The sequence below is a fragment of the Equus przewalskii genome, chromosome 14 (genome assembly GCF_037783145.1).
Source record: "Equus przewalskii isolate Varuska chromosome 14, EquPr2, whole genome shotgun sequence".
NCBI lineage: Eukaryota > Metazoa > Chordata > Mammalia > Perissodactyla > Equidae > Equus > Equus przewalskii.
Window position 1 is genome coordinate 4,867,067 of NC_091844.1, and position 27,728 is coordinate 4,894,794.

Consider the following 27,728-nt stretch of genomic DNA (forward strand, 5'->3'; position numbering starts at 1 on the left):
ATATCTACCCAATCAAGTCCTCTACAGCCATAAAAAAAAAGACGGAGGAAAGCAAGATGCAAAAGAAATGTACTTAGAATGCAACCATTGGTGTAAAAAAGAAAAACAGAAATAAGAAAACACACATTGGAATAGGAAAAAAATATACATAGGTTTCTTTTTGTAAACACAAAGGGAGGACAAAGTAGAAACTAACAAAAATCATTATCTATGAAGGGATGGGTGGGAGCAGGGTGAGGGGCACAGGGATGGACTAAGACTTCTCTGGATATACTTTTTTATACAGTTGAACTTTGAAGCATGTAAATGTTGTACATATTAAAGACTAAAATTTTCAAAAGAAACTCTAAAACTTAATACAAATAGAAACAAATGAACCTAATTTCTAACAACAAAAAATAACTGCAAAGAAATCTTCAACTTTACTTGGTAGGCTTACTGCTAAGAGTGAATAAACATTATAATTCTGAAGTATTTTGTGCATATTGTAGCATAAAGCAAATAAATAAATATATTAATTTTATGGTGACCAAAATTTTATTGTAGGAAGAGAGATACACATATAAAAGAAGAAACATAATGTTAAGTAATGTTAAGTTTGAATCAGAAAAATCAATACCAATTCATGATCCTTAAAAAATATTATTTCCTATATTATTCTTATAATATTTTTAAAATATTATTTTTTAGTTCTGTCCCCTGAAAGAGCATAGAAGCGATGGAACTCCAGGAGCAATATGTGGCCCCTAGCATCCAAATCTTGGTTTCTAAATACAATTTTCTAGTATAAGGACAGAGTATCTTGGAGAAATAGCTGATTGTAGGCCTAAGGCAGGGAAAGTAAAAATGAACCTGAGACATCTTCCTGTGCCAGAAAACAAGGAAGTGCTCAAAAGGACACAAAAGCCAGCTTCAAGGGGCTCCCAGTGGCCAAACTTGCAACAATTTGAACATCAAAAAAAAAAAAGGCAATGACAATACCTTATAACATACTCAGCATGTGGGCATGTTATGTTTAAGAGTGTACATATATACATTAAGACATACACATACTCTCACGGTGCGGGGGCGGGGGGTGCAAGGAGCAAAGGAAAGCCTCTTTGTAGAACAATACCAATTAAAAGTAGAAGGAATGACAGTAGTAGAAAATCATTGTTTTACAACTTCCAAAGTAATCATTACTTTCAGGCAAGGATCATCAATGGATGCTAAAGTCACCGGCTGAAAGGTCATTGGGAAATAGTATATTCACATGGACTCAAAAATACCATCCTACAGATTACTTACTAGTTACAAAAGGAAAAACTTACTTTTAAAATAAAGAGGTCTAGTGGTCACCACATTAACCAAGGGATCAGACACACAGTCAACCGTGGAACAAACTGACTATGTACCTCCTGGTGTGAGCCTATGAGAAGTATATAACATCACATAAGTAGTATCATTTATACATTCTAAATCTGATCATGAGGAAGCAATGAGAAAGCCAGAACGTGGGACAATTGGACAAGACAAGTGGTCTGGATTCCATAAAACAACTAGCTAGCTATATTTTAGTAGAAAGACATTTGCGCAAACCCTTCTGAATACAATATTTAACTCTCCATCTCTACCCTTACCCTCACTAATTTGCCCCTTTGGTTTCCTCAATCAGTTTCTCTCAAAAGCCAGAAGCTGAAAAACCTTCCCCAAGCTCCCTTTGCAGACGACGGCCAACTTCATCCTCACTCCTTACACTCGAAAGCCTCTGTCCCACACTGGGAAAACATTTCATGGAAGATAAATTCTTCCATGGACTGACTCGAGTGCTTGGGGCTTCCCAAAATACACAATAACTAAAAATACAATTTCTCAATTTGACATAAAGCTAAGGAAGGTATTTCAAATAAGATAATTATAATATAGAATAAGTAACAAAAATGTTTGGGGGCAGAAGGGCTATTTCACAGAAAACTTTAAATAAAGGTAAAAATTTGGATGGGAAAGCTTCAGAAGTATAACTAGAAAACAAAATGAGAAACACAAAGGCAAACAAAGTCTTAAAATACTTCAGTATTTTTTTAGCAGTTTTCCTGATATGCTATTCAGAAATATCTATATTAGCATGATAAAAAAACGCAGAATTTAAATATTATGATAGGTGAAATTAAATCAACCAGAAAACCATTGGAGGAAGGTGGTGAGGGAAATACTTGTCTCTCTGCTAATGCTAACGGACCTGTCAATTGCTCTGTTCTCTGACTCCCCCGTGCATGTGTCCCACTTACCAGGCTCTGGAGAAAAACCACCAGCAGGAAATGGTCTAGGCCCTTAAGTATCTTAAAATTAGAGGAAAATTGGCATTTCACATCTGAATTACGGTTTGGCCCACTTGGACCAAGTTTCTAACCATGACAGAATTAACAGAAATTTCATAATCATCTGAAATAAATACTTTTTCCACTTCTAAACAATATGCACGAAAAAATGGTTATTTTACGAAACACCCAACCCTCCCACAAAAGCAGAAAACAAAAATATGTACATCGGGTGGGACTCAGTGAATGATTCCTCAAGAAGCTTGAAAACTATATTACTAGCCCAATATTTTTATTCGTCTTAGGCTTAGCATTTGTGTTTCCTGAGACCTTTTCTCATTCCGGGAACCAGACTTTGGATGTGGCCTTAGTTAGCACACTGGTATTCACACCTTCATGACTATATACCTGAAATAGATACAAAAGCATTGCCGCCCTCTGATCTAAGGTTGCTGATGCCTTAATCTTTCAGTTTTAATTTCACTCAGAAGAAAATCTGAGCCACAGGAATAGAAAACAAAGGGCATTTTCCTATAATAAGTTCTAGCTTAATATTTCCTATATTAAGTTCTGGAATTTACATAGAATTCAACTTGGTAACTTAGGTGTTTTAAGCTAATGTCAACTTAGGTGTTTTAAACTAATGTCACATGAAAAAATTGTTACATTGGTTAGGTTCAATGCTTAGTTGTCGCAAAAACAAAAGACAAAAACCCTGCTTCTTCCAGGAAAAATAATTGGAGTATACATTTAATGACAAGTATAGAACCCTCTAGAAATTTATTTAGAAATGTCTAATATACAGCACGGTTTACCTGAATCCCAAACAACAAAAAATGCTGACAAAAATAAGGACCGTAAATTTTTGAAAATTAATTCAAATAAGTCACGGAGTAAGGTAATTCTCTTTTGTAAACATGCTTCCTACTTTTTTAGATTTTAACTAGAACATTGGTAATTCAAAGGCTCCTTAAAATGAACAAGTGTTTAACGATATTCTTAGGCTTAAGTCAAAGTATAAAAGTATCGCAGACTCAACCCAGAGAAGCACCGGGTCAGGAATGCAATCTCTATTAATTAGGTATCCCAGCTGGGCAGTGGGTTTGCAGCTGTTAACTTGATCAATGACTTACCTAAATGTCATCTCTACTGATTCGCTTATAAATTACCAGCAAGTGAGACTAATGTACAGGTGCTAATTTATTTAAACTGTTCTCTACCATTCTACATAGCTTTATAAACTGCATCTGGCACCTAATGTTAGCTGTCAGTTGTACTTAGACATGCCTGTCCTAACGACTCTGTTCATTAGAAATGAGCACAAATTATGAAATATTGTGAAAAATGATACATCAAATGGAATGGGCGCAGCAAATCAATTAGAGAAACTTCATACAGCATATTCACACTTAGGAGAATAAAACATTCTGGTTTCAGAATGAGGTCTATAATACCAATTAAAAAGTAATTGGTAGATTTCAGCAGTGTTATATATCAATTTGCTGGCTTTTTTCCTGAAATTCTACAGTAATGTAGAACTTAACTTTTAATTCCCAAATAAAGACATTAGGAAATGCAAGTGCAGTGCTGTATTCATAATATTTAATATAACTGAAATGTCTCCAACTTAAAATTTATAACTGATACTGCCTAATTCAAAAAGGGAAATGCAAATATCAGTGGTCCTCAACTTTTCAGTGTGTTTACAGCATGAATTCAAGAAAAGGAATTTGGGAAGATATACGCGAATTGATTCAAAGACTCAGCAATAGTAAACAGATTAGCAATAGAATGTCTACTCCAATGTCTACTCCAACTTAACGAGCTGTTACCGTGTCCATAAACCCGGGGGCACTGAGGCACTACTCGTCACCCGGCCAGCCTTTAGCCCTGGGTTTCTATTTGAGGCAAACTGTTTCTGCCTTGCCTCTGTTTCACACTATCAAGCTTATTTCTTTACAGTTTCCATACACACAGAATCTTCTTTTAACCAAACTGTGACTGCTTTACATTGAAACCCACTCAGCTCAACCTTCATCTGACAGATTCCCCTCACAGTAACTATACTGTTACAGCCAAAAATACTTGTTAAACACCGATCAACATCAAGCACTCACCTGGGAAAGGTTTATGGAGTAAGAGTTGAGAAACAGAGCATGAAGATCTATTTTCAAAATATTTAGCATGTGTTTAAGTACTTTCGGCAACACACAAGAGACACTACTGATGGTGGGAGGGGGACCGTTTCTCCTCCTGTCGGCCTTCTGAAGGGTACCAGTAGCACCATAGTGGGTCAGTGGGAAAGAGCAATAGATGGTTTCTCCCTTTTCAATGTAACTTAAGAAATTAGGCAAAAATTAACCGGGGTCGGCTCCGTGGCCGAGTGGTTAAGTTCGTGCGCTCCGCTGCGGCGGCCCAGGGTTCAAATCCTGGCGCGGACATGGCACCGCTCATCAGGCCACGTTGAGGCAGCGTCCCACTTCCACAACTAGAAGGACCTGCACCTAAGATATTACAACTCTGTACTGCGCAGGTTTGGGAAAATAAAAGCAGAAAAAAAAAAAAAGGAAGATTGGCAACAGTTGTTAGACCAGGTGCCAATCTTTAAAAAAAAAAAAAATTAACCTATTGTGGGGGCCAGCCCAGTGGCGCAGCGGTTAAGTTTGTACGTTCTGCTTCGGCAGTCCGGGGTTTGCCGGTTAGGATCCCGGGTGCAGACATGGCACTGCTTGTCAAGCCATACTGTGGCAGGCGTCCCACATATAAAGTAGAGGAAGATGGGCACGGATGTTAGCTCAGGGCCAGTCTTCCTCAGCAAAAAGAGGAGGATTGGTGGCAGATGTTAGCTCAGGGCTAATCTTCCTCAATAAAAATTAAAAATAAAAATAAATCAACCTATTGTGAAATGGAGAAAATCTATGCTTGCCCATGACTAATTTCTTTTCAATTATTTGCTATTTCACCAACTAAGAATAGTAATTATTTCATATAAATTTAATACCAAGATTGAACATTAAATATAGCAAAATAATTTTGCAAAAAGAAACTTCTAGCAGATATGAAATGCTGTAGCGTTAATAATTGTAATAAAGTCTTCTAAATAATGTAACTATCAACAGTGACAGTTATTTTTATTCATAAAATTTTATGTCACATTTCTTTTTATTTTACCAACCCACATCTGTATTCTCTTTAAAAGCCTTATTAAATTAAGGAATACTAGCATGTAAGATTAATTAGGTGTAATTTTCACAGAGAAGTTATATATGCTGCACTCAGTGAGGCCAGAGGCCAGATTTCCAGTCAAGCTCAACCTTCTACAATAAAGTTGTAAGCCCAGAAATCAACACAAACGCCTACAATGAGCTGAAACAGCTGACGTAAATTCATGATTTTACTTGGTGGAAGGGCACACAGGTCCTCATGCTGAGTCCAATGGCTCTTGGTTTTAATTCACATGCCTAACAAGTTTAGTTATGCCAGAAGGCTGGACGCAGGTGAGAGCGGCGAGGCAGACACACAGACACGGACATCTTGCCAGCAAAGGAGATGGCAGGAGTCAGTGAGAAAGCACAGCCAGGCCAGTCAGCACAGGGACAGCACGCACTCTGAGCCTGGGTCGGGGCATCAGTTTAACCAGCACACTAAAAAGAAACCCTGAGGCATGAGGGTAAATGCTGAGGGTAAACTATATGCACTATCCTCTAAGAAACAGGGTTGAGGAGACCACAATTTATTGTAGAAAATGTTACCAAAAAAATTAATCTTTGAAAGCGTGGAAAAAACAGTTTGGATACAGAAAGACCTTGTACAGCCTTGATTTCCCCAATAATAAATACCTATCCCATAAGGTTTTTATAAAGATTAAACGTGGTAATGTATATCAGGCTCCCAGACAGCATCTTGCACATATACAGGAAGTTTTTAGTAAGTGGTGGTATCTTTCATTACAAATAACAATTAAAAATCATTTTCCCTTATCTACAAAATTCCCTTTCGTGAAATACCTAATTTCCTGATCATATTAAATAAGAGAAAAATTACTGTATCTAGTTTTAATTTATATATTAAAAGCCAAATATATTATTATAACTTTTTTCAAAAGATTGGCTCCTGAGCTAACATCTGTTGCCTATCTTTTTTTTTCTTCTCCCCAAAGCCCCCTGAGAACATAGTTGTATATTCTAGTTGTAGGTCCTTCTGGCTCTGCTATGTTGGATGCCGCCTCAGCATGGCTTGATGAGTGATGCTAGGTCTGTGCCCAGGATCCAAACTGGCAAAACCCTGGGCTGCCGAAGCAGAGTGCGTGAACTTAACCCCTTGGCCAGGGGGGTGGCCCCATCATTATAACTTCTAAATATATAATAGCAATCACAACGTTCTTCCAAAGATTGTCTGGAAGCTTAAATCATTTTCCTGGCTTTGAGTGTCAAATTAGTTATTTTTGTCTTTAGAAATCACTAAGCATTTTGTCAGTATGAAATGTTAAAGACAACACATCAGCTGTACTGCCTCTTTCAGGTTATATACACAGCCAAACCTCTTAGAAAAATAATAGTTTCAAAAACATAACTGAAAACAGGAACCATAATGGGTATATAATTCTAATGCTTTGGTAACAGTTGGTTGTCACTGTCCTCTTTTGCTTTTACATCTACTCAGATGCCAAAGGGCGTCCACTAAATTCAATAAAATGCCAGAGTTAATTGATATAAAATGTGAGATTTAGTGAAGCAGATTAATCACTTGCAGGAAAGTCTAGCACAGCAGTTATGTCACTGGTGTCAAGGAAACGGCTAGCATTCACTTCCAACACTCACTTGCACGCAGGGCTCTGGACAGTGAGCTGGGCAAGACAAAATACCAACCTACAATACACTGCAGTCTCAGTTTAAGCGGCTCACCAATGCATCGCTGTACTCAACAGTAACTCTCCCCAGCACTCATTCTCAGGTGGCAGGGAAGATTTGTGTGACAAAAGCAATTAGAAAACTAGCGAATGATTCCAGTTATGGTAGATTTTATCTATCACAATTAATAGTAGTGAGAACAATAACACATTGCATGAATCTCAAGCTCCTTAGTCATATTCTGAGGTAGGCAAGCAGGCATTATTTTAGAGATGAGAAAATCAAGTGACAGAGTGTTGTCACTCGCTAAACATTACAACGCTACTTAGTGACACTGCAAGGCATCTCCTAATCCCAGGTTCTGCCTCTTTCTACAATATTACTTTAATTATAATGATTAAGAAAAAAACCAATTTAACAACAAAGTCCTACATGTCCTGCATCCATATTCCTCACAACCCAAGACATTCAGCTTCATTTTAGAAGATTCTACATAATTTAAAGAAGCAACTGGATGTTTTTTCATATTAATTCATCATTTCATTACATTATTGGCTAAATCCAAGGGAGATTTTCACTATATTCTATTAGCACAATGACATAAAATAACATCAATTTACTTTTACCCTATTATATATATATATATATATAAATATATACACACATGCATATATACACACATACACGTGCACAATTTTAAAAGTACAGAAAAGCTGTCACCTCTCAAATTTACATAGTGATGTTAAACATATCTTCTCTGGAAAACAATTCTATATTTTAAGAACTAGAACTAAACATACTGTTTCTACCTGATTGAACAATAGGACCCTCTTAGATTTCTCTAAATAATATAAAAAGGACACTCTAGATGGAGACACCAATGTGTGTCCGTTGTAAACACCTTAACAAAAAACATTTAAAGATATTTTAATATATGAAAAAAATTGTTTTAAATTTCAAATATTTTTGCTTAAATGCATTTCGTAGATTGTTTTAACTATCACTATTTTAGCAATTGGTTAAGTAGTATGGAAAAATCAGTTTCTAAAAAACATAAAATAACAAACGGTTTAATCTGAATACAACGGCACCTGATTTACCCATGTGAACACTATACAGTGAGCCTAGACTTTTAACTAGGTAATTGAATTAAATTATAGGCCATGTCTACTCTGCAGAAATTAAATCCTCACGAAAATAATTTTAACACCCCAAAATAATACTCTGATTAAACACCCAAGCAATGAACTAACCACTCCAAACAACAAAATCCATTTAAATACTTGTTGTGAAAATGTTTATCCCTTCAGATAGAATTACAAAAGAGCTGAATGATTCTGTTTCTCTCAGCGAGCTAAATATGCCCAATGTACATCCAAAAGGATAGCAAAGAGATGCTCAAAAGTGCTACAGTGGTAAACTCAGTCGGGCAGTGAGATCCTCTTGCTGAGAACAGTTACTCAGGGACACACAAGTCACATGGAGAGAGGGGAGGACCATCCTTAAAAGCTAACAGAATAATAACTTAAAAAAACTACTACCATGAAAAATAAAATCCCAGGCCCAGATGGCTTCACTGATGTATTCAACCAAATATTTAAAAAAGAATTAAATACCAATTCTTCTCAAACTCTTCTAAAAATAGAACACATTCCAACTCTTTCTATGAGGCCAGTATTATCCTGATATCAAAATCAGACAAAGATAATACAAGAAAAATACAAATCAGTATCAATTAAACACAAAAATCCTCAGGCACAATGCTAGCAAACCAAATCCAAAACACATAAAAAAGATTACCCACATTGTCAAAGTAGGATTTATTCCAGGAATGCAAGGTTGGTTTAATATCCAAATCAATTAATGTAAAAAATAATAATAGGGGCCAGCCCAGTGGTGCAGCGGTTAAGTGCGCACGTTCCGCTTCCACGGCCCAGGGTTTGCCAGTTCGGATCCCAGGTGCAGACATGGCACCGCTTGGCACGACATGCTATGGCAGGCGTCCCACATACAAAGTAGAGGAAGATGGGCACAGACGTTAGCTCAGGGACAGTCTTTCTCAGCGAAAAGAGGAGGGTTGGCGGCAGTTAACTCAGGGCTAATCTTCCTCAAAACAAAAACAAAAAATAATAAATAAATTAAAAACCTGTATCCTTTAAAGTATTAGTTAAGTTTGATACAGGATAAAAATCTCTGATTCTTGTGAGTCTTAACTGACATCTAACACTTTATGTTAGCTCAAAGTCATATTAAAGATTTTGCTATTAATAAGTAATATTTCATTGAACAATGTTAAAAAACAAACAAAAATCTGTGTTTGCTTCCATCATTCCCAGAACAAACCTATAGGTAAAATGAGATTGTCTTTTATAATTGACTATTTGATTTTTTTCTTTCTTTTTTTTTTGTGAGGAAGATTGGCCCTGAGCTAACATCTGTGCCAATCTTCTTCTATTTTTCGTATGTGGGATGCCACCACAGCATGGCTTGATGAGTGATGTGTACGTCCGTGCCCAGAATCCAAACCTGCGAACCCTGGGCCGCCAAAGCCGAGCATGTGAACTTAACTACTATGCCAGCAGGCTGGTCCCTTGACTATGTGATTTATGTCATAAGCTTTTTTTTGCTTATGTTTCTCTCTTTAGTCCTAACAATAACATGGAAGTTCTATTTTAATTTAATAAAGATAAAGAAAATGAGAAAAAAAACCAAATTAATGTGACATACCATACTAATAAAAGATATGATCATCTCAATAAAAGCAAAAAAAGCATTTGATCAGACCCAACACCTCCTAATGACAAAAACTTTCAACAAACTAGGTATGGAAAGGGACTTCCTATTACTGAGGAAGAGCGTCTACAAAAGACCCAGGGCCAACATCAAACTCAATCGTGAAAGACTGGACTCCTTCCCTAGGATCGGGAACAAAACGAGGAGCCACTCTCACTGTATCTACTCAGCGCTAACATCAAACTCAATCGTGAAAGACTGGACTCCTCCCCCAGGATCGGGAACAAAACGAGGAGCCACTCTCACTGTATCTACTCAGCGCTAACATCAAACTCAATCGTGAAAGACTGGACTCCTTCCCCAGGATCGGGAACAAAACGAGGAGCCACTCTCACTGTATCTACTCAGCGCTAACATCAAACTCAATCGTGAAAGACTGGACTCCTCCCCTAGGATCGGGAACAAAACGAGGAGCCACTCTCACTGTATCTACTCAGCGCTAACATCAAACTCAATCGTGAAAGACTGGACTCCTCCCCTAGGATCGGGAACAAAACGAGGAGCCACTCTCACTGTATCTACTCAGCGCTAACATCAAACTCAATCGTGAAAGACTGGACTCCTTCCCAGGATCGGGAACAAAACGAGGAGCCACTCTCACTGTATCTACTCAGCGCTAACATCAAACTCAGTCGTGAAAGACTGGACTCCTTCCCAGGATCGGGAACAAAACGAGGAGCCACTCTCACTGTATCTACTCAGCGCTAACATCAAACTCAGTCGTGAAAGACTGGACTCCTTCCCAGGATCGGGAACAAAACGAGGAGCCACTCTCACTGTATCTACTCAGCGCTAACATCAAACTCAATCGTGAAAGACTGGACTCCTTCCCAGGATCGGGAACAAAACGAGGAGCCACTCTCACTGTATCTACTCAGCGCTAACATCAAACTCAATCGTGAAAGACTGGACTCCTTCCCAGGATCGGGAACAAAACGAGGAGCCACTCTCACTGTATCTACTCAGCGCTAACATCAAACTCAATCGTGAAAGACTGGACTCCTTCCCAGGATCGGGAACAAAACGAGGAGCCACTCTCACTGTATCTACTCAGCGCTAACATCAAACTCAATCGTGAAAGACTGGACTCCTTCCCAGGATCGGGAACAAAACGAGGAGCCACTCTCACTGTATCTACTCAGCGCTAACATCAAACTCAATCGTGAAAGACTGGACTCCTTCCCTAGGATCGGGAACAAAACGAGGAGCCACTCTCACTGTATCTACTCAGCGCCAACATCAAACTCAATCGTGAAAGACTGGACTCCTTCCCTAGGATCGGGAACAAAACGAGGAGCCACTCTCACTGTATCTACTCAGCACTGTTGGAGGTTCTACCTGGGCAATGAGGCAAGAAAAAGAAATAGGCATTCAGACTAGAAAGAAGCTAGTAAAACTATTTCTATTTGCAGGTGACAACATTTTGTATATAGAAAATCCTAAAGAATTCACTAAAAGCTCTAAGAATTAGTAAATGAGTTCAGCGAGGTTGTAGAATTCAAGATCAATATACAAAAATTAATTGTATTTCTATCATTTGCAATGAAGAATACAAAAACAAAATTAAGAAAACAATTCTATTTACAAGAGAATTAAAAAAAGAAATTAATGCTCAGAATTAAACTTAAAGGAAATGCCAAACTCTGAAAACTATAAACATCACTGAAAGAAATTAAAGAAGATCTAAACAAACTGAAAGACATCCATGTTCACAGATTAGAAGACCTAATATTAAGATGGCAATACTCCCAGAATTGATCTGGAGGTTTAACACAATCCCTAACCAACTCGTAGCTGGCTCTTTGCAGAAGCTGAAAAGCTCATCCTAAAATTCACATGGAAATTCAAGGGGCACAGAATAGCCAAAATGATCTTGAAAAATAAGAACAAAGCAGGAGCACCAGCATTTTCCAATTTCAAAATTTACTACAAAGCTGTAGTAATCAAGACAGTGTCATACCAGCATATAGATCAATGAAATATAATTGAGAGGCCAGAAATAAACCCTTGAATTTGATTTTCAGTAAGGTCAATTGATTTTTGATAAGGGTGACAAAACAATTCAATGGAGAAACAATAGTTTTTTCAACAAATGTTGCTGGGACAACCGGATATCCACACGTAAAAGAACGAAACTGGACCCCCTCTCACATCACATACCAAAATTGCCTCAAACTGGATCAAAGACCTAAACGTAAGAGCTAAAGCTATAAAACTCTCAGACGAAAACTTAAGTCTAAATCTTTATGACCTTGAATTAGCAATGGTTTCTTAGGTATAGAGCCAAAAGAAGTGAAAAATATGACCACACAAAAACTTTTCCAAGCATGTTCATAGCAGCATTATTCATAGTAGCCAAAAATGGATGCAATCCAAATGCCCATCAAATGATGAATGGATTAAAAAGAAATGTGGTACAATGTGGTACCCTCGTTTTATTGTGCCTCGCAGATATTGCATTCTTTTTAAGACCTTCCACCAGCAAAAAGACTACAACTTGCCAAGGGCTCAGATGATGGTTAGCATTTTTTGGCAATCAAGTATGCCAAAAATACTTAATTAAAATACTTTTAATTAAGATATGTACATTTTTTAGACATAATGCTATTGCACGCAACAGACTACAATATAGCGTAAACATAACTTTTATATGACTGAGCAACCAAAAAATTCATGTGACTTGCTTTATTGCAATATTTGCTTTACTGCCGTGGTGTGGAACTGAACCTGCAATATCTCTGAGGTAAGCCTGTATATCTACACAATGGAAAATCATTGGCAATAGAAAGGAATAAACTACTGACACATGATACAATACGGATGAATCTTGAAAACAACATGCCAAGTGAAAGAAGCCAGTCACAAAAGACCACATATCGTATGAGTCTGTTTATATGAAATGTCCACAATAGGCAAATCTATAGAGACAGAAAGTAGAAAGTAGCTGCCTAGAGCTGGGGGGATGGGGAAGTGAAGAGTGAGTGCTAAAGGAGATAAAGTGCCCATTTCAGGGTGAGGAGAATGCTCTACAATTAGACTGACGGCTGCACAACTGTGAACAGACAAAAAACCGGAGAACTGGACTCTTTAGATGGACAGTGACTCACATCTCAACAAAGCAGCTACTACAAACAAAGAAAGAAGATAGCAAAGAAGTTGTCTCAGGAGAGAAGATTTAGGGGAACAGAGATTTTATTTCTATTTGGAAAACAAAAATCTATAGTACGACTATTATGCCAAGATACTCATTATTTTTATCTTTTTAAAGGATACCTGGGGAAGAAGATCTTATTTTGTTTTTGTCCTTTTCTTCAATTCTTCTTGAAAATCACACTTTTTTGAGTATGCAGCTATCTAGCTAAAAATTGCGTAATACAGTCTGGATACTGTCAGGTGTCCATTATCTACAAAATGAGGCACATACAAAGACAGAGCACCAGTTCGGAGTTTAAAGTCTGAGAGTTCTTCCCTGTAGACACGATGCTTATTATTTCTATGCCTCAGTCTCCTCTTCCAAAAATGGAGCAGTACCTACATTACTCATGACAAAATTAGTGCTTTAAAGGGAAAGTTTTCTTAACATCCCTAAACACTGTCCAGATTACCATAAGATTCAAAAACAGGACAGCAGCTACGAAGTCCATAACTCTAAATCACACAGACCTAGAAGGGCAACAAGAAATCCCTCTAGTTCAGTCAAAAATGTTGGTCTAGTGCCTTAAGTACTGAAGTACCATTTACAAATAATTAGGAAAGTGTACAAAAAGACGGGAATTAAACTAAAATGTGTAAAATCATAAAATGATTAAAATGAGATATTTAAAATCATATAAAATGTTAAATCTATACAAAGATGTTATTCCTCAAATAAATATGAAGCACCATGGGGTGTTCTATGTTACTTTTTTAAAAATTAGAACAAGCTTCAAAGATGTTAAATTTAGGTTCCTTTGCTAGCTATCCTAGGATGTCTAGTAAAAAAGCATTATTGATTATTACTACTTTTATCAGGACTATAATAATTCAAGACTGGAACCAGAGTAGAGTTCTAATCTTAATTCTCTAATCACTTAGAGTATGCCCTCACTGTGAAAGTTCAAATATATAGTTAAGTTGATAAAAACACTGGGTTTAGGCTTAACTATGGTATTTCTTATAAACTTGACTACATTCCCATTACCATTTGTTTTATCAGTTTGTTAAGAAAGCTGAGTTTAAGACTACACAACAGGATGTTTCCAAATCCTGTGTAAGCATTCACAGTGGCTCCTATGCCTTGAAACAGGGAAAGTATCCATTTCTAGTTAAAATCCAAAACTCACCATACTTTATAATGCTTCAAATACAGAGTAGCATCTCTCTTTGAAACCACAGTTCCAACTTGCAAAGTACAGCGGCGTTTCTCCTTATTCTGACAATTTGATTAAAATTTCCCCAGAGCTACGGGACTCAGGCCGAAGAAAAGTGCTTTCAATATCGGAAACTCTACAGCAATTACTCTCCCAACAGAGTAACTGTACTTACATCGATATCCTCTTGGGTAAAGGTTTCCGGATCTTCTCCCATCATGTTGGCTAAATGTCTCTTTCCTATGTTGAACTCTTCAATCTGCTTTTTAATAAAATCCAGCGTGTAAGTTTCACGTCTCAAGGCTGCAATATTTTTCTTTGTTGATACAACCGTGGTGTGTCTTAGCCTTAATATCTAGCAGAAAACGTAAGTGGAAAGAAAAGAAAAGATTTTAAATTAAACATTGATCTTATAAGCCACTGTCTCTAAATAAAACAAGATATTCAAACAGTTGTCTTTTCATTATGCTACTCAGTTGGCAGGAGTCTGGAAACAAGGTAAAAGATCTATTAAGAAAGCTGTTAGAAATTGTCCCCTGCTCAAAAGCTTGCTTTTAAAAGCCTGCTTTTACAAAGTAGTTAAACTACTAGCATTTTAACTGATTAAAGATGATAATACTTGTAAGTGAGATCCTACTTCCTTATCTACCGCAAACATTCATATTTGATACTGATTGGTCAACAGCAGCTAGTTGTGATATCTGACACATGCAACAAAGGGTAGAATGTCACTCCCTTAAAAAGAGGCCAATGTACATGCAGATAGAAACTAGCAAGTGGAAGACATGGCAGCCAAGGGGCATGTACCTGGGAACAGTATTCCTAGACTTGAGGTACTCACCTTGCTTGAGGGTACAGATACAGCCTATCTTTAAAAGCCTTGAAATAACAGGTTTAGCTTAGTCTGAGACTTTATTCTACAGTCCTTATTTCAAGTGGACACAATGAAGAAACTGCTTCACTGAACATTGAGAAGATTTCTTATTATTAATTTGGTTCAACATGCTAACTGTAGAAATAAGGGCTTTCACATCATTTTGAACTATTAGTAATGATGTCACACCTGCTGCTGTTGATCCATTTATTCTAGGAATTTCCCCCCAAGGCATTAATATTTTACCTGCAATACAGGGTGTTAAAGAATCAGAAAAATGTTTTCAAATGATCATTCGGCCGCACTCAGTTAGCCGCATATAACTAGAACAGATCTTTCTGGTCCTGGCTTTTCTCATAATCTTAAATTTGTGGTTCTCAACGTTTATCCCAGCCTTGATAATTTTAAACACTCTTAAGCAGTATTCAGACTTTAAGAGTGACAAATAAAAATGGCAAGCAATAGGATATATTGAAGTATATGAGGAAGCCATTTGGTATAAACCTAATTCGGCCTGACTTTGTTTTTTCCAAAAGGGCCTGACTGTGGCCGTTGAGCACGCATTGCATGTCTGCTTTAAAACATTTACTATAGCAAGAACAAATGGCCTTAAGATAAAGGTGCAACTTCCCCCCACATTGGCATTTCCTTAGGGGTAAGCATCTTTCCTTAGGCTAGGAACTGATTGCTGCACTCACCTTTGACCACCCAGCTCACCTGTAACCACCCAGCTCGAGATAACAGACTGCCACCCTGCTGTGTTCATTGAGACAGCAGACCCACCTGCTGTTTCCATCAATCGCTGTGCCACAGAGCAGTCTCCCGACTATTGTAAAAGGGACATTTCAATCATATGTGAAACACCCTGTTTGGGGGTATATAACCACTCTGTGCACCCCACTTCTTTGGTGCCCTTTCTTCCTTTGGGAAGAAAGGCCCCTGGCCATGGTCCTCAGATTTCAGCTCAGAATAAACACTCCCAAATTTTCATTTATAGATTGGTTATGGATTATTTTTGTTGACAAGAGCTACAATTCTTAGTAACTCATTCACTTCCTTTTTCATAAACATAAAACTCTTACACATACCACCACCAGCACCATCTCTCCTTCATCCATTCCCTATCTCTTTGAGAATGAGAGATTCAAATAACTCTAATAGTAATTTGTCACCACAGCTACAATAGAAAATGGAAGAAAATTACAGGACAAATATTATAATACTCAATTAATAGTAAAAATTATATTCCTAAACTCTCACAAATTAAAATAGTGATAAAACAATTTCTTGCTACTTTTCAATGAGTAAGAAAGAGGAATTTAAAATTCCCTGAAACTTTATAGTTCATTTTTCCTCAGGAGAACTGAGAGGAGTGTCTCTTTACATTATTAACCAACAATTATATCTTCTTATGATGCTTTATAAAGATACAGTGTTATATCAGTGAGTAAAAACATGACCCAAACTTGCTCATGTACAGTTAGCCTGCCCTTTACACGCAGAGTCTGCCTTCACACCTCTGCCACCTCTCCCCACAGCCAAGGGCCACCAGCACCAACCCTTCCAGCTCAGTAGTTTTATCATCTTATGTTTTCACTTTTTCCAGGCTTTTGTTTTTATTTTTTATGATTCCCTGTCTTCTTTGAACAATGGAGAATGGTGCTTCTTATATTCAAAGTGAAGAGAAAACACTTTTCCTGCCCCAAGAATCATGGCAAAGGTATGAATTCGGGAGAGAAACATAGCAGTCATCCAGTAGAGGTAATTCTCCCAAATCTTCCATTGCCAAAGGATGATGACACTGCTGGTTTTGTAAATAATATGACTAACTGTTTTTGTCCATAGCTAAACAACCCATTGATAATCCAGGTGAATCCAGTACACTTCCCACCAATCACCAACCACAGCCCTTAGAAGAAATAAGTCTCCCAGTGAACATGGCTCCCTTCACTGAAGTACAAATTCTAGAGGGAGAGCAAGATTAGTGAGGAAAGTGGTGAGTTCAGTTTTGGGCACGATGAATTTGAGATGCTTGATGGACACCTTAGGAGAGATAGTTGTCCAGGAGGCAGATGGCTCACAAGAGAGAGCTAAGCTAGAGATACAGTCTGTTAATAATCAGCGTGGGACATGATGTTGATACCATCACAATAAGGGAAAGAGCAGCCATTAGGTTTAGAATGAGAAACATCTCTTCTATGCAAAGAAACAAAATAGTCTGTGGGGGAGAGTAGGCATAAAGGTAAGGTTACTTATGTCTCATTGCCATTGTTTTCTTTGTGAAATAGGACAGCAGATGGTCTGCAGAATAAGGGGTGAAAGGTGTGATGGACTGAATACTTCAAGAGCAATGACGCAGTGGCTGTAAAGTGTAGACACAAAAAATAAAGGAAAAAAATTTTAAGTATCCATTTATACTGGATGTAAGCCAGGAAAATACCAAAGAAATAGAAATCTACATCTATACAGCATCTGTAACATCTCCTTTGTCAATTATCTTTTCATTTCCTATGTATTTTCTTTGTATGTTTCAGTGGTATACTCAAGGCACCATTTAGCTCAGGAGAATTCTACATTAGGGCAGATTGCACATATCAGCATTATAAAGTGTTCCACTCCCATGCGATACCTTTATCTTGAATTTAATTCTGTTGGATTGTACCACTGTAGCCCTTTCAAATTCCTATTTGCATTTCCCTGGAATATCATTGCCCACATTTTTCTGTGAAATTGAATCACTTTAGGTTTTGGATTTTTTTTGACCCAATCTGAATTTTTTTAAATACTTGATAATATCCCATTTAAACAAGTTTTAATAGATATTCTGTCTTATTTTGCATCTTAATTTATCTTTTTCTTTATGCTTCCTTCCTGTTTTCTTTCTTTTGCTATATGGTCTGTAGTTTTCTTCATTTGTCTTTTGATCTGGCAATGTAGACAATATACTGCCTACTTTTATTTTACCAGCGATCACCTATACATCTCTGAATAAAATGTTTAAATGCATTTCTCCTACTAACCTCAGAAAAAACCAATATCCACTGAATTCTCACCTACTTATGTTCTTCTTCTTCAATCACACTAATTATCTGTTATTATGTTCTCCAAATACCAGCTTCTCTTCAGGCTTATTTCTTGTCCTTTTCTTCTGCTTTCTGTATGACTTTTAAGCCTTTACTCCATGTTTTTTTACCCCTTTTTTTGCAGTGTCAATTGTGCAGCCACTCTGAATTTTTAGCTTTTTATATCATTGGTCTATCTTCAAAATTCTTTCCTTAACAGCTTCTTTTAATCTTATCTTCCTGTCTTATCCCGTTTCACAGAATTCTCCCTCACCCAATCTTTTTTTAAATGTCCTTGACAGTATGAAGTAGTTATAGTAAAAGAATTCTTCCATTTTGTTGAGTAAATATTTCTTGTATTTTCTTCATATCTCTCTTCTACATTGTTCCATTCCTTCTTTTGTTCCTAAGACATTTTAGCATCATCTCAAGCAAAACAGTTGATTATTGGCTCAAAGACTCATTTCTTTACTTGATGTAAAATTATTCTGAGTCTGTCTATATTCTCCAGAGTTTGTGACATGAGGTGGCAGCTTTCTTAGTTTCAACATAAATGAGGCTTAACAAACATTTGTGAAATTGCTTACTGTTGTTCATTTAGAAAGGGCCTTCTTTTTTTAATTAGCACATGTCCCTAATTTGCTATTTTTCATAAAATCACTTTAAGATCTTTAAGATCTTTTCAAAGACATTTGTACACACTGCTTAAGAATATGACATTGTGAAAATTCATACTTATTAAAGTTACAAAGCCATCACAGCGTCAGTGCCAGACTACTGGATATACTTATTAAATGTTCTGAATTATTCCAGCAATGAATTCACACAAAACTATTTACATTCAAAGGAGTACGTTATTCATTACTACAATCCCTCAAGAAGATGAGGCTGAGTGAGAACCAGATCTTTAGCTCCGAACACTAAGAATTCAGGAGAGAATCAGCTTTGCACTAAGTACAACTCCCAACAAAATGTCCTACAGGCTCTATTTCCAACTGAAAAGCTAGGACAGAGACTCTTCCTCAGACTTTGTTTTCACGGAATACTATAGATACAACCTGACAGATTTGTTTCTTTTTAAAGATAAAGGGTCAGACAACTATAATTTCAATCAAGCAGGTTGCCAAAGAAGCAGATGCATACTGACAGAGCAGTGATGTCTCAATTTGGCCAAATGCCACCGCTACGCACTACTTTAATGGTATTACAGGAGTATTAAGTAGTTCCCTTTTTGTTCAACTGGATAAAAATGGAACAAAGAAGAATCTGCTGCTAATTTGAATAGAAAAGGCAAAAAAAAAAAACTTTGAGGAATAAAAGGTAAAGACTGAAGTCAGATTACAGAAAATATGGATAACAAGAAACAATATAAGGACTCCAAGAGAGTGACTACAGTAACCTTGCTGAATAAGTTTATACTTTTATCGACTAGAGGTCTCTGGATGCAAGCAAAAGAAACTGACTTTGCTTTACTGAAGCAAAAGGGACATTTCTTAGAAGGCTAACAGCAGCCCACGGGACTATACTTGAAGCAGGCAGGGTCCAAGGCATCTTTGGAGCTAAAAAGTAGCAACTCCCATGACCCACAGCAAGTTCAATGAAGTCAGAATGTGGCCATTAAGATAAAAGGGTACTGCAACCGCCCTAGTCTCCCTGCTCAAGACCTCAAGGGAGAGAAATACCTGGTGGGCTACCTCAGGTCAGGTGCCCCAGACTACAGTTCCTCTGGACTGTATCCACTGGGGAAGAACTCATTGCTGCTGAGAAAACTGGGGTGCCATTATAAAGGGGAAATGGATGCTAGGTTAAACAAACACGGAAATCTACTACACTACTTAAGCAAAATTCATCATTTACCTTCATTCCACAAACTGTTATAAATTAAGAGACTTAACATACTTATCAATCAAATAAAATACATGGACCATGTTTGAATCCTGATTTAAACAAACCAATTCTAAAAAGTTATTGCTGGGGGATGGCCTGGTGGTGTAGTGGTTTAAGTTCCTGCTTCAGCGGCCCAGGGTTCACCAGCTCAAATCCCAGGCACGGACCTACACATCGCTCATCAAGCCATGTTGTGGCAGCATCTCACATACAAAATAGAGGAAGACTGGCACAGTTGTTAGCTCAGGGTCAATCTTCCTCACCAAAAAAAATTGTTGTTGAGAAATGTGAACATGGAATGGATAATAGATAATATTAAGAAATTACTGTTCATTCTGTTAGATATGTTCATACTGGCATGGAAGCTAAAAAAATCTTTACCTGTCAGAGATGCATATTCAAGTATCTATAAGTAAAATAATAGAAAGTCTAAGATTAACATTAAAAGCCTCCAGAAAAAAAAAGGAAGGAGACAAATGAAACAAGGTTGGCAAAATATTAATAATTGTTGAAGCTGGTTGACATATACATGGAGTTCATTATATTATTCTATTTTTGTATATGCTTGAATATGCTTTATTTTCATAATAAGATTCTAAAAAGTAAACTATTTTATGAGCTCATTTAACAAATTTGAATGGCCCAACTACTATGAGCCAGGCTAAATACTAAATTTTAACAGAAATAATTGTAAAGTGGAATTGAGAGGTGTTAAAACGAGAACATTGCTATACTGAGAGAAGAAAACATGAAACATGGTAAAGACGCAATTTTCTTATTTAAGTTACTAATCTTATTCGACACAAAGTAACATAGCAGGTGTTCACATGTACACAAATGTGCATACACACACATATGCACCCACACATCCCTATACATAAGAACTCTTCACATGTTTAATTCACAAAATGATCAGTGAGCATCAAGAAGTGTCTGGAGGCACTATGGCTAGGCACCATAGTGGGGACACAAAGGTTATGCTATTTTTCTCAAGAGGTTTACAAATCAACTATAGGAGAAAGACCTAAATACATGAGATGCATAGATAATAAAAAAAGAAGTTTATGTGGGTTGTAGGCAGCTTCCAAGATGGCTCCCAGTGATCCTGCAGCCTGGTACTCACGCAGTTGTGCAATCCCCGCCCCTTGAGTGTGAGCTGGACAGTGACGTGCTTCTGATGAACAGCACACTACTATAGTGATAGCATGTCACTTCTGAGATAGGTTACAAAAGGACTGTCTTCCCTCTTTTCACCCCCTCTTGACCAACCAGATTGAAGCCAGATGTGATGAGCTGCCCTACAGAGGCCCAGGTGGCCAGAACGGAAGGCAGCCTCCGGCCAAGGGCCAGCCCAATAGCCTGCAAGAATGCCTTCTGCTGATACCCACACTGAGCAAGCTGGGAGGTAGATTTCCACCCTCCAGCCTTGAGACGACTGTAGCCACAGCCAACACCCGGACTGAGGCCTTATGGGAGACCCTGAGCAGAAGACCCAGAAGACCCTGCGCCTGGAATCCTGAACCACAGAAACTGTGAGGTAACAAATGTCTGTTGTTTTAAACTGCTAAACTTTGGAGGGATTTGTTATGCAGCAACAAATAACAAATTCATTCATCATCCCAAAAACAATGAAGCATACAACAAGAAAGTTTGCTGATCTTGTTTTATAAGGAAAAGAGAGATGAGAATAATGGTAGCAGCTATTATCAAGCATTCTTTAAACAAGAAACTTGTAAACTGCTACATAAGGAAAATCAAATTTTAATGTCCCAGTATTTTCCATAATTAAAGCAATGAGGACCACAATAAATGTATCCTTAAAAGGACAGGATGAGATCTCAAAGAGAACAATTTACCCTACCCAAGAGGTTTTCTTTTCCATTACTAATAAACTGGGATTTTTAAAAAAAATTATCAAAAATTATCTGAGAGAAAACATAACTAATATACAAAGCAGTATAAAGCATCTGATACAAATGCAGGTCAATTTTCAAATTTGTTTTTCAAACAGTTTTTTAGCAATTTATCAATAAAGTTTAGGATATTATAATCTTCAGGAGCCTATAAAACGAGAGATGAAAAGAACAGATACTTAAAACAGAGGCAGCAATGTTTGTACAATAAAACCAAAATATACAAGGGCTAAGCCACCAAACGTCATCAATCTTTCTTCTCCGGCAGACAGTCCAATTCAACAAAGGTATATTGGTTCACTAAAAATGAAAAGTTTAAGCACCAAGAAAGTGCTCAGTAGAAAATAACATTAAGACGACATATTATTGATATTTTGTAGTAATACTTTTCAAAATAGAAATTGGTCTACTGCTCTTCCTTATTATTAAAGTCATAAACACTACAGAAAACTAAATTAGCATTCCTACATTAAGTTATATTGATAAAGAATTTGAGGATTCACGGGTAATCTTTATAGGACATCATGACTGTCAACTGCTTATAATAATCCACTACTTTCTTTTGTAACAGATTAAAAAATTGAAGTACCTTAGCACAGTAAAAGAGATCATAATCTGGACACTGCCAAATTGTCCAATCCCATCTCACTATTCTCTCGCCAAATACTATGCCAATTATAATTGCTACAATCAATTATTTGTTGCTGCCAGAACCCACTGACTCTGTACCTCTGTCCCTTGTGTACCTATTACATTGTCCTAGAACAGAATCTCTCTCTTTTTCTTCTAACTCCTAATTACTACTGAAGACCTGACAACCATCTCCTCTGAGAAGCTGCCCACGGCTCTATCCATTACCACTCGTTTGAATTAGCCATTGCACTTCTGCGCTCTTCTGTATTTACCTCTGTAAACCTCCCAGTACACTGTTATGTAGATCTCCAACATCCACAGGTTTATAATCTGAGAAGTTTGGCCATTCATAAGTAAGATTCCCTCCCCCACCCAAATCTGGGACACTCATATATCTGCAATTATATGTTATGCCACAACACTGGTATGCAGGAGGAATTCTGCTAGTCAGGGTCCCACCTGAGCACCCAGGTGTTGTAGCTTAACAAAATTTGTTTCTCTTTCCTTGTTGCATCAGTGATTCTCAAACTTTTTTAACTGTGACAAACAGTAACAGCTACCGTTTATATCACCACATACTGCACACTTATACATATAAGTAAAATGCAAAAATACTTACCCTGTAAGAGACGTACTTTTCCTCTTATTATTATTGTATTCCCCCGCTCCCTTCTTTAAGTTGCCTGTAACCTCTGAAGAGATTTCATAACTACTGGGTTATGATCCAAATTAAAAAAAAAAAAGCATAGTGCTTTAGCCACTCATGAAGTGATTAAAAATTCTGGTTTTTATGAGACATGGCCCCTAAGAGAAATATAACTATTAATGTTGGAGATGGAAGTGAAGAAATATTTAAGACAGACAAGCTCTGTGCCAGAAAAAACGCTTTATAAATGTCTTTAGCTGTATGGATGGAGTCACTAAGGGTCTGGCGGGGTCAGTTAACTCTTCCAGTTGTGGAAAAATATATGCTGTGGTGGCATTCAGGAATCTGGGGATTCAGCCATCTCAGGACCATCCCTTGAGAGTGCTAGGGGTTGACAGTGTTTGGTAATTCCTTGCTTGACTATAATTTGTTTACTTCACAGTGCCTGGTTCAAGTAAAGTGTTCAGTAAACATTCACCATATGGAAAAAAAAAGTTTTATTTCAAGAGTGGTCAGGGAGATGAAAATTAAAGTAACAAGGAGAAATCATCTTTCAGTCATCTTATTGAAAAAATAATACCTACTGCAGGTAGAAAAGGGGCACGCTCACACATCAGTGATGGAAAGTAAAGTGCCTCAGCCTTTTTGGGAAGCTATATGGAAATATCTACTAAAAAATATCTATTAAAAATCTATTAAAGGGGCTGGCCCAGTAGCGCAGCAGTTGGGTTCGTAAGTTCCGCTTCTCGGTGGCCCAGGGTTCACCAGTTTGGATCCCAGGTGTGGACATGGCACCGCTTGGCAAGCCATGCTGGCAGGTGTCCCACATATAAAGTAGAAGAGGGCATGGATGTTAGCTCAGGGCCAGTCTTCCTCAGCAAAAAGAGGAGGATTTGGCAGCAGATGTTAGCTCAGGGCTAATCTTCCTCAAAAAAAATAGCTATTAAAAGGTGGGGCCGGCCTGGTGGCTTAGTGGTTAAGTTCACACACCCCGCTTCAGCAGCCCAGGATTCACAGGTTCGGATCCCAGGTGCAGACCGACATATTGCTGATCAAACCATGCTGTGGTAGGCATCCCACATACAAAATAGAGGAAGATTGGCACAGATGTTAGTTTAGGGCCAATCTTCCTCAAGCAAAAAGAGGATTGGCAAGAGACATTAGCTTAGGGCCAATCTTCCTCACCCCCAAAAAAAGCCACACACCTATTAAAATGATAGACATCTTTTGCAGCAATAACCTCAAAACTGGAACTCTCTCCTACAGAAATAGAAGCATAAGTACCTAAGAGTTATACCAAGATGTTTACTGAACACTTTATTAGTGGGAACAAAATGGAAACAAAGCAAATGACCTTTGTTAAATTAACTTTGATACATTCATACCATAGAATATCATGCAGCAGCTAGATACCTAGCAGGTGACTTGCAGGGATTTCTACTATGTACGTAAGTTAGAGAAGCAAAAAGTAGAACAGGATCTATTTTTTGGAAAGCATGCATATGCATGCATGCTTATATATGATTAAAAGAACATAGAGAAAGACAGAAAAACACATAGGTTGGAGAGTTCAAGGGAGGCAGAGAAAGTTAGCAACTATTCCCCCAACACACACACACACACACACTTAGTGTCAACAATAACAACACTCTGTGTGCCACAGTCCCTTTTATAGATAATTATGTGCATACAGGAAGGATATACTCAAAAGAGATGCATGAAAAAATAAAAACTTCCAGCATATTCCAATAAAAACAAATGTTTGATGGATAAATGAATGGAGGGTATGGTTGATTTGGGTTAAAATATAAAAGAAGTAAGACGCAAAAAAGATAGTATTCCTTTTTTCGATATAGTTTTAGATCATAGTATTTGACTTCTTTACAATATTTGGTACTGTTTATCACTTTCCCTCCTGGAAATATTCTCCGGTTTTCCACGACACCACACTGTCTGGTTTTCCCCCTAGTTCTTTGGCAGCTCATTCTCAATCTCCTGGGGGCTCCTCTTTCTTGACTGTCCTTCAGGGCCCTGTCCCTTTGCTTATTTCTCAGTCAGTACACCCTCCCTAGGGGATCTAATTTATCACCATCTACAAAGCAACAGATGGCTTGTAAACCAGTTCTCTTCTTGAACTACAGACGTGCCTCTCTACGGGCCTACTGGAAACTTCTGCTTGGACATCTCAACCATAACTGTATAACAAATGCAATTGTATCCAAAACTAAACTTCTTCTCTCTCAAATCTTGTTCCTCCTCCCGAGGTCCCATGTCAGTGAGACGCGTCATCATGCAATCAGCTGTAAAACTGGACTCTTGGCTTCCCACTGCCCTCAGGATTAAATGAAACAAGTTCTGGTCTCCATCTCTCCAAAGACAAAATATTGGGAAAATTAAGAAAATGGAAACTGCACAGATGTAAAACACTTTTAAAAAGTCTCTATTTATTCTCTCCACTGTGCGACCTGGTCCATTAAGTCCTCCAGGCCACCGCACGAGTGCAGTTCCCAATCAACCGCTCCGGCCCGCCTCCCCTGTGGACCGCGAGGCCCGCGGAGAACCGCACCTCGACACACCTCGGCACCGGCCTCTCCCAGCCTGGCAGACAAGTCAAGGGAGCGGTCGCCGTAGTTCCGTCCTCCCCCCGGAGTGCGTCCTGCGAAAACTACTCCGGAAGCCGCTGCAAGGCAATACCCACTCCTCCTCTCAACCTCAGACCTCTACTAAATACCTGAGACCCTAGGGTCCCCGTCTGAGAGCACGCGAGACGCCAGGGTAGGTGGCGGCGCCGGCTCCACATGCTCGCGCTACAGAGACCAGCACTTCCACTTCTCCCGGGCTTACCTGGGATGCGGTACCTGTCTGCACCTCAGCAGCCGCGGCTTTCCAGAGGCCTTGTTCTCGGGCAAGACTAACCCTAGCCCCAAGAAAGAAGCGGTAGGAAACAGCTTTCCCGCAGAACACACAGGGAGCCGCCATATTGGTAATGGGAGACGCGGGCGGGAGGGAGAAGGGGCGGAGCCTGGGGCCTGCGCAGGCGCAATGGGCGTCGGATGCCCGAGGCTGTTGGGAAGAAGGACTTGCCCGAAGGTTTGAGGCAGGGGGCGGCTCCTGCGGCCCGAGGCGGCTCGTCGCTGATTGGGTGCGCGAGCCAGGGGGCGTGTCCGACTCCGCCCCTGGCGTGCATTGACCCGGTAGTGGGTCCCGCGGCTTGATGTCTTTGCTCTTCTGCGCCGCTTGGATTCGGTCGCTGTGCAGGTCTCTTTGATAGGACTTTCACATAGCTGTTTAACCACTCCTCCCTTGCCGTGTCCAGTGCTGCACCTCGAGCTGGTTCTCCCTGACCTGCGGAACGCTCGCAGCCCGCCCGCACCTCCCTTTCCATTCCGTCTTCACCGCACTCCAGCGCGGCCACTCCTCTCCTCGCTCACCCAAGAATGCGGTCCAAGCCTTGGTTCCCGTCTGCCTGCCTTCCTAGGAGGTTTTCCATCCTCTCCACCTTTCCACATTTTTCAGGGTTCAGGGTCTCCTCACTCCTCCAGCAAGTGCCAAGCCACTCTAGGTTCCATGGCACTCCCTGTGACGTTGTTTCTTAACTGTATGATGCGCAGGCTGAACTGTAAACCAGTGAGGACGAAACACCGGTTCGTACTCATCTTTGCACGTCACTCTCCATAGTGTTAGTACTAAGCCTTACTTGAAACCCGATCAGAACTAAATAAGTAGGTATTGAATAGAGATGAGTGTGCCTTGCTTTCTGAGACTTCTGTGCTCCTCACAGTAACTTCCGGGATGCCTTCTACGAGATACATATTAAATGATGTAGTGAACTTCACTGAAACGGTTTCCAAATATTTAGATTTGAAGGATCAATAAAATTAAAACACAAATACACACATACACAAAATCTGAGGTCAAAGTCATCAAGCAAATAAATGTCATCTACTTGTCACCATCCTCTCTTAAAACGCAGAACATTTTAACATTAAAAGGGTAGAAAGGACATAATCTCAGAATAAAGAGTGGTCCTTCAAACGGAATGCATTTAGTTGTGCGAAAAGCTCACTCTGCTGTTCTTCTTATTACCTTTTAGGCTAGTGAAACTTGCATCAGAAATTGGCAGCAGTCCATGAACTAGCAGTTGGGAACCAAGACTTTATAGCTCGTTAAAACAGTTGCTTTTAAACAGCAGTTCCTACAAATTGTAAAAAAAAAAAAAGAAAAAAAAAATTTAATTGGGGAAATTTAGTCTCACAGAAAACAATCAAATAAGCATATAAAAGCAAAATTTATACCATTTTTTAAAAATGACATGGAGCATATAAGAACTAAGTACTGAAATTAGAGTTAGTAATTGTGGAGGTTTTTTCTTTTATTTTTTTTTTCTCTAAAATTCATGTTAACCATCTTTTACCAGACTATAG

General features: G+C 38.5%; 1 protein-coding gene across 1 annotated transcript in view; it reads right to left on the reverse strand.

Moving 5' to 3' along the window:
- MRPS9 (mitochondrial ribosomal protein S9) overlaps window positions 1-26,902 on the reverse strand; it is a 67,239-nt gene extending 40,337 nt beyond the window's left edge. The window contains exons 1-2 of the mRNA XM_008543324.2: window positions 26,149-26,902; window positions 14,465-14,644 (exon numbers count right to left, since the gene is read on the reverse strand). Coding sequence (XP_008541546.1) covers window positions 14,465-14,644; window positions 26,149-26,283 — 315 coding nt within the window. The 5' untranslated portion in view covers window positions 26,284-26,902. The remainder of the gene's footprint in view (window positions 1-14,464; window positions 14,645-26,148) is intronic.
- Between the last annotated feature and the right edge of the window lie 826 nt (window positions 26,903-27,728).